The sequence below is a fragment of the Pangasianodon hypophthalmus genome, chromosome 29, assembly GCF_027358585.1.
Source record: "Pangasianodon hypophthalmus isolate fPanHyp1 chromosome 29, fPanHyp1.pri, whole genome shotgun sequence".
NCBI classification, from domain to species: domain Eukaryota; kingdom Metazoa; phylum Chordata; class Actinopteri; order Siluriformes; family Pangasiidae; genus Pangasianodon; species Pangasianodon hypophthalmus.
This window is the reverse complement of record NC_069738.1, coordinates 2,667,471-2,675,775: the sequence shown is the minus strand read 5'-3', so window position 1 is coordinate 2,675,775 and position 8,305 is coordinate 2,667,471. Positions and strand designations below refer to the sequence as shown.

The window sequence follows — 8,305 nt, the reverse complement described above, 5'->3', positions numbered from 1 at the left end:
TAGGAAAATAAGGAACATCCACCTTGAAGTTTATTCTTTCCCTAAAATAATGTTTAATTCCTTACATAGTCCTTTTACTGCTAATACTTACAAACAGAATAGTGCTTATCTTTGTAAATCATTCAAAGAGGTGATATTAAATTAGATGGCAGATAGTTAATCAGAACCGTAACTTCATTTCTGTAACCTGCTGAGTCAACAGCTTCGTAATCAATTAGATACAATCAGTTAAGATAAGAGCAAACTTTGGCCATTGATCTGATTGAAAAAAAGAAAACAGCAGTGAGAATGACTTCCCAGACCTGACAGAGGGAGAGACTGAGAGAAGCTGCTCAGGATTTCAGGAGGAAAAATCTGAACAACAAAAGTCAAGATCATCCCTAAGCTGGTCACAGAGCTGATCTGTGTGTAAGAGACGACTGAACAGATACAGTCATGTGGAATTTGTGTGTGTGTCTGTGTGTGTTTGCGTGCTCTTTGCAGGCCATGCCTCTCAGCAAAAATAACTGCTTAGATCGCAGCAAGGTGCTGCTGGTCTCCTTTGATGGCTTCAGGTAAGACATAAATTTTTTGGACATTTAGTGTTTTATTATTATAAGATAATAATAATACAAATATTTTTCCAATTTGCTTTTTCTATAGATGTTTTTAAACATTAATTAATTCATTTATTTATTGTTAGCAAAAATGTATTATTTTTACTAAATTATCAGACATTCAGTAAAAATCATATTTGTCTTACAGATTATGTCCCACTTATTTCAACCTGAGAGTAACAAGAAAAAAATGTGCTAGGAATGTTTTAATATGCATACTATAACTCTGAAATAAAAATCAGATACAATTGGGTATCCGTTACCATCAATATTTAAAATTTAACACTGCCATAAAACTTGATTAATGCCAGTGTTACTAACATGATTTTACATGATTTACAAACACAGTCTCACAGATAAATGGTACAAAACTCTACCATTACTTGTCACTGGGGTGGTACCATTAAGGATACATGTTTTTATCATTAGCGTGTATCTTTTAGCTGGTAAGTTGCATGTGGTGAAACTTTAAATAGTAAAGCTTTAAAATTCAAATGATAAATTATACTTAAATTATTTTTAAAAGTTTACTATATACACATTTCCATGTGAAAGATCTATAATAAAGTGCAACAGATGCCACGAACAGCTGTGACAGCAGTTGTGCAGGCACATTTAGTGTCTAATTAACCCTTATTGTAATTTTCATGAATTTGTGTCAATCTTTACTCTGACCATTAAGGTCTAATTAAGTGCCTTAAAGAATTTTTAAAGGTACACTATATCCACAATTCCAGGTGAGAGGTGCACAATAAGAGTACGTTCACGCTTTAGGGTACCACCCCAGCCACAATTAAAGCTACAGTTAACTGTAGACCCCTAGTTGAGATTTTATCTTTGTATAACTGAAATAAAAGTGAAATTGGCCTACTTACCAACTCTATTGTTTATATAGATATATATAGAAGACCTGATTTACTAAATGCTTCCATATGTAAAAACATGTGAACACTTTATAAAGGCCACAAAAACCATACTGATTTACGAACAAGGTCTCTAGAGTATTGTGTGTTCTTGTCTCATGTTGCATGTTTTCCTTAAGGAATAAGCAATTTGGGGCATTTTAACATTAAACTGCAAACAAAGGGGCAGAGTCCATGCAATTAGATCTAAAATTAAAGTATTAGTCACTTTCCAACTGATGAACACAACAAGATACCATTTATGTTATACTTTGTTTTAATAATGATAAAATGTTTATCAATATTATGGCTCAGTACCTCATGTGAAAAAAGGTTTTAATCCCATTTCCTATAAACAGAACACACAATCTTGTATTTTGCATTCATATTCAGTTTTTGAATGCATCATATATATGTTTGCAATTATTTTTCGTCGTGAACCTGCAACATATCCACTTTCTGTGCCTGCAGTTTATCCACTATAGACACATTATTTTAGATCTTATTTAAATAAATAAGTAAATACAGTTGTGATTACTACTAATACTACTACTACTATGTTAAAAACTGCTGCTGTTTCAGGTGGGATTATGACAGGGATGTGGACACACCTCACCTGGACCAAATGGCCGTAGATGGGGTGAAAGCGCCTTACGTGACACCGGCCTTCTTTACCATGACCAGTCCTACTCATTTCACACTACTTACAGGTAACAGCACACACATCCTTCAGTAACCTCATTAAAATTCACTTATCTCTGTTTGTGTCCTTCACATGCTTATCTAAACCATACACATGCAACCTCTCTTATCAGTAAAAGTGCTTTCATCTTATCAAGACATATCCTTCATCAAGACACAGTTATCCCTCTATGGCCACTTTATTAGGCAACCCCTAACCAACTTTATATTTGTACCCTAAAGCTGCTGCTGTGATCATAAAGACGGTCCTGTTGCTCATTCTATGCCTCTTATTCACAATCTGCTCATACTGAGCATCCACACTCAGTACTCTTTGTCTTTACTCTTCTACACTGTGTAATGATTTATTATAATCCCACTATCCAGTGTCACCCAAAAGAGGACAGGTTCCCTGAGTTAAGGTTTGTTCCTCATGTTATCTGGGAGAGCTTTTACTTGCTACTGTTGCCTTTGGCTGGTTCAGTAGGGATCTAAATCTATACCCGGATCTCTGTAAATCTTTCAGTGAGGCTGTGACAATGTCTACTGCTAACAGAACCATATAAATAAAATTGAATTGAATTGCATTGCTGAGAATAATCCACATCTTTCCACTAATAAACAGACTAGAGAGTTACACATAGCACCAGATGTTGTAAGTACAAAGAAGATACCTATTACAATTCCCACAAAGCGTATACATCACTTTTTAATTTGCTCAAAGTGTTTAATAATTCCAACTCTATTATGCGTTTCTACTTCTGGCTTGTTGAATTCTGGCTTCTGATTGGTCAGAAGGTGTTGATTAATGTCTTCTGCTCTGACAGTATTGTAGATGCAAATTGCAGGTTTATATTAAGCTCATTCTAATACGTTATCGTTTCTATAGTAACAGCTCATTCATAGAGACTTGTACCACAGACTGTTTTTCTTTAATCAATAAAAAATTGTAAAATTGTTGGGAATTGTATGCATCATAAAAGAAACAAAACACTTTGGGATGTGCTATCATAGGAAAATAATCATCCTCAGGGTGGTAACACTAACACGGCTTCCTCACACCACCGCAGTGTTAATTATTTTACTGTATCCTCATAACGCAGTGTAAAGAAATATCAAGAAATGGAAAGAATGTGTACTCTAATCTTACCCAAGACTGCCATTGTCATTTATTCTGCAGGTAAATATATTGAGAATCATGGCGTGATACACAACATGTGGTTCAACACCAGCACGTCTGAGAAGAAGCCGTACTACCAGACGCAGTTTGTGAACGAGTGGTGGGATAACGGCAGCCTTCCCATCTGGATCAGTGCTCAAAGACAGGTACAAAAACACAAAACCTGGCTCTTGTTACACAGTATTTTACAGTTTCAACATATGTCAACATTCTAATCACTCAATCATACAAAAATGCTGAGTGTTAAAAACTTTTTCTGGTCCTAAAGCTGACTTTGGGGTCAGTCAGTGGACTTTTGGTGGACTGTCATAGCTTTGGTGGACTGTAATACACATAAAATTTTGAATTGATATCCATTATATTGCAGAGATAAGAAATATCTTATCCGTTATCTGTTCAGAGAACATGGCACACAACAGATTATGTCTTGTGATAACTGGCACGATTAACCTTTAGGTTTAGACACATTATAATTGCCTGAGGTACTAAGTCACAGTGCCTGGACTTATAATGCCAGAGGTGGACAAATAAAAGAATTTATTAGTTAGCCACTAGGCAAGTGGAAGCTCCAGTGTGTATCCCAGTCCCATGGTACAGGAGAACAGTAACCTGAGCTCAGGATTGAACCAATGACCCTGAATTTGTGAGGACACTCCACCATGCAGCAAGATTATTCCGCAGATCCAGTCACTTAATATTACTAGACAATTCAATATCCTGAATAATTACATTTACATTACTGTATATTCACATTTAGCACTGAAATAACATTTGACATCTGACTTTTAATCTGATGTGCTATAAAATGCTGTTTTCTTTTCTTTTCTTTCTTTTTTTTTTTTTTTTTAAACTCAGGGTCTCCGAGCTGGCTCACTTCACTTCCCCGGCACAGCTTCAACCTACGATGGTGAGACAGCATTGGTGTCTGAAGTGGAGCCTCGCCTCTATAACTACAGCAATGAGACAGCATGGCGCCAGAACATTGACAAGATCATGGGTGTCTGGTTCGGAGAAAAAGACCTGGACTTTGTGGCCTTGTATTTTGGAGAGCCAGACAGCACAGGCCACAAATACGGTCCAGACTCTGAACAGCGCAGGGAGATGGTGAGACAGGTGGACCGAACGGTGGGCTACCTAAGAGCTTCTGTCGAGCGCAACGGCCTCAGCCAGTGCCTCAATATCATCATCACTGCTGACCATGGCATGACCACAGTGTTACGTGGTGGCGTGGTGAACGAGATTGTACTCTCCAAAATCCCGGGATTCTCTTTCCAAGATCTAGACTTCCATCTGGTCGACTATGGGCCATCTGGTTTGCTCCTCCCTAAAACAGGAAGGCTTGAAAAAGTGTACAATGCCCTGAAGGGTGCTCATCCTCACCTCCATGTCTACAAGAAAGAGGAAATGCCCCCCAGGCTGCACTTTGCCCAAAATGACCGCATATTGCCCATCATCCTATGGGCCGATTTGGGATACGTCATTAATGGGGTGAGTAACAACTATTTATCCAGTTTAAAAAATGAACTGAATACCATTGAAATTGGTAATAGTGTTGTTGAAGTCTGTATTCTAATTGGGCAGAAGGCGTTGATTAATTTTCTATAACAGCAACTTTGACAGGAATGCGGCTGCAAATCACTGAGATAAAGTTAAATTCGGTTGTATGTGCCAGCACAAACGCTTCAGAAAGAATGATCTTGTGAAACTTTACTTGCAGTACATCCCAGTGCAGTTCAACAAAGGAGAGCATGGCTTTGACAATGACGATTTGGACATGAAGCCATTCTTCCGTGCAGTGGGACCTGCCTTCCGGAAGAATTTTACAGTGGAGCCATTTGAGACAGTCCACATATACTCACTGATGTGCCACCTCTTGGGCATCACACCTGAACCCAATGACGGACACCTGGACGCCACACGCGCCATGCTGCTCTCCTCTGAGCAACCGCACGGTTAGCTAATTACCTAAATCCTGATGTAATCAATTATCATGGTTTCACTTATAAAGAGATATAGTGATGATCATTTTGAGATATCATACACCCCTCGTGGGAATAAGTGGCAAAGCACTGCTGGAAAAGAGAGCCAATGTCTACAGCAATCGTTTTTAAATTTCTGTCCACCTGACATGTAAAATCCACAGTTGTTTTAACTAACTAATCAAATACAACAAAAGGAACTAGTTCCTGAGTGTTGCCTCCGAAGCCTATGGTTCAGCATACAGTATATGCTTGCACTTTTGTCGATTGCTAAAGGAAAAATCTACCCTGAATAACTTGCATATTAATATTTAGAATTAACATATGAACTTCAATAATGTCCTAGATTTAATTTAAAATGAAATTTCGAGTTTTTAAATTTAGTTTACACTTCTTTTATCAACATGCTAGTCTATTTACTTTTTTATGCCAAGTCTTCTCTGCATTCCAAAAATCTATGTGTCCATCAGTGGCTCTCTGGTTTTCCTGGGTTTTTAAACTCCCAACCTTCTGGTCACAAATTGTATTTTAAATTGCACTTATATGTAAAATCTCATCGCTCACCAATCACACCACTTTTTCTCATTGTCTGTGTGTGTGCTACAGAAAAAAACTCTGTCATGTCCAGAGTGTTCATTGGCCTCGGGGCTGTGGCTGGTTTCCTGCTGATCGTGTTTGTTGTCATGGTGACCCACAGCGTCCTTAAGCACACAAGGAAAAAGCAGAGGTATGGGGATTTAAAAAAATGAACTCAGAAAATAAGAATAAAAAAATGAAATAAAGCAATTTGTATAATTATTTTATGCAGTGTTAAAAATTAAATGCATAACTGATTTAATAAATGAAACAGAAATCATTTGAACAAAAAAATTTAAATTGTTACCATTTAATTATCCGTTATTAATTCATTAGGTTTCAGTACGTAATTTATTTAAAGCAGTAATTAAGATGATTTAAGCTGATTCAGTGTGTATTTGCCATTTCATATATATATGTTGTGTTTTTTTTTTCTTTTTTAGAGCTGGTAGTTGCGAAAAATCTGAAGGTGATGACAAAAAACAAACATCATTTTAGCCTGGTGTTGCATTCGTACCTTTTGCCCAATTCACTGGACAGAAAATGAGGAAATTTCAGTCTATGTATGAAACAGTACAAACCAATAAACAAAACAAACAAACAAAACAAAGAAATTCTCCTCTGCCATACAGCAAAAAAATGCTACATTTATTTAGCGTAAACATATAATGGTTAATTTATTGTGTGCATGTTATTGTAAGTTAAATAATAATGATTTTAAAAAATATATAAATGGCAAAGTTCCCTTACCTGCCAAGATGGTTTTAAAATGTTCATACACATGGTAAATATGGATATATTTATACGCATTGTATATGAATATTCATGTCAATATATTTTATATTTCTGAAGTATTTCCATAATGTTAAATTAAAACATTTTTCCTGTTTTACGCTTTGTGTGTTTCTGTGTTATTTCGGGGTCCATTTGAATCTTCTGGGAAAATGTAAAATAAAAGTAAAATTGGAAAATTATTTTAAGGGCTTATATATTATTCATTAATAAATAAATTCATCAATTAAGGTGTGAAAGCAAAAAATGTTTCTTTAACAACATATAATACAGTTTGCCCTATCGTCTGGAGATCATGAGTTCAAATCCCAATGATGCCACAGCCATTCATGACCAGAAGCCGAGAGATCTTAATTGGTGGGAGGGGCATATTATGATATCATTTAATTGAGGTTTAACAAGAAAACAGGATGTAATCAAATAGTCGTAAAGGAGTGGTGTAGAAAGCTGACTGTCAGAAGACTTGGTGTTGTCCTATGACTGCATATAACTCTTCTCCTTAATCAAGAATAAAGGTAAAGTGTTTCACTCTCAATTATCTGCCTCTGACTCGTTCCTGTTTTAGGGTAAATTTCCATGACACACTGTCTCCCGTCAGTCACTGATACACTAGCAGACTGTGGACATCTATGTGCTCATGTATGAGGAAGACGAGGAATAGTGCTTTCCTCTGAGTGTGTTACGCTGCCCTATGAAGCAGCATGAGCAGCAGTTCGAAAGGATGCGGTTGGCTCACTTCACATGTCTCAGAGTAAGACGTTTTCAATGTGGGCCCCAGATACGGATGCCCCTATGGGCTACTGATGTAGGGCCCTTGTAGGCAAACAGGGTGGCACCCGCACCCAGGTAGTTATTATGGAACTGCAACGTGGGTACATGGAGGGCCCTGTCTGGGTGTCGTATGGGCTGCTTGGGCTACTTTATATTACAGTACCTGGTTTTAACAGAGAAAACAATACACGGAATACAGAACCCATAATAAAGTTAATTTTTGTAAGCAAGAATCAATAGCAATGATAGAATTAACAATAAAAGTACAACAGAACGGAATTAGATATTTAGCTGCTGATTTAATATTTGAATGTTCCTATGCATTTTTGTTTCTTTGTTCAAAAATACACAGATGACAGGCAACATAGTTGATATTTTTCACATTCTGGGCCTATATTCAATATGGCAGCCATGAAACTACTGGGCACATGGTTTTTCAGACACACATAAAATAAGGTATATCACAATAAACACTTCTTGTTTTTGTAGTACACACCCAAATATCTTGATTATCTATCTAAAGGCAAAATTATGAAATTAATTTATATCTGAGGTCTATTTCATTCTTAATAACAAATTTTGGACGGCTGAATACCAGGGTTTTATGTGATATACACCTTCTTTTTGAACAAAAGACATGACGTTTCCCACATGTAGTGGTGTGATTTGGAAAAATAGGCGAGTGAAAAACAGGTTTCAATTTGGATACGTGGAACACGGGATGGATTCTCCTGTACGCTGGAGGAAGTTTGAGGCGGACTGCCACTGGGCTAAGAATCTTAGTGACAATGAATGGGCCAATGAATTTGGGAGCCAATTTACTCGAAA

The 8,305-nt window shown here is 36.9% G+C and overlaps 1 protein-coding gene across 1 annotated transcript; it reads left to right on the top strand.

Moving 5' to 3' along the window:
- The first annotated feature begins 281 nt into the window (after positions 1-281).
- On the top strand, positions 282-6,806 carry LOC113523971 (ectonucleotide pyrophosphatase/phosphodiesterase family member 7). Its single transcript, XM_026910075.3, has 7 exons — positions 282-554; positions 2,081-2,208; positions 3,360-3,505; positions 4,215-4,847; positions 5,077-5,311; positions 5,945-6,065; positions 6,358-6,806. Exons 1-7 carry the CDS (start codon positions 436-438, stop codon positions 6,410-6,412), a joined length of 1,437 nt encoding a protein of 478 aa, XP_026765876.3. The 5' UTR covers positions 282-435; the 3' UTR covers positions 6,413-6,806.
- The last annotated feature ends 1,499 nt before the right edge of the window (positions 6,807-8,305 follow it).

Bases quoted from the DNA above. Each gene is read 5' to 3' on its own strand.
- LOC113523971 (XM_026910075.3), top strand. From the start codon at position 436: ATGTGGAATTTGTGTGTGTGTCTGTGTGTGTTTGCGTGCTCTTTGCAG. The intron at 4,848-5,076 runs GTGAGTAACAAC...CTTTACTTGCAG, and splicing joins TGGGATACGTCATTAATGGG to TACATCCCAGTGCAGTTCAA. The intron at 6,066-6,357 runs GTATGGGGATTT...TTTCTTTTTTAG, and splicing joins CACACAAGGAAAAAGCAGAG to AGCTGGTAGTTGCGAAAAAT.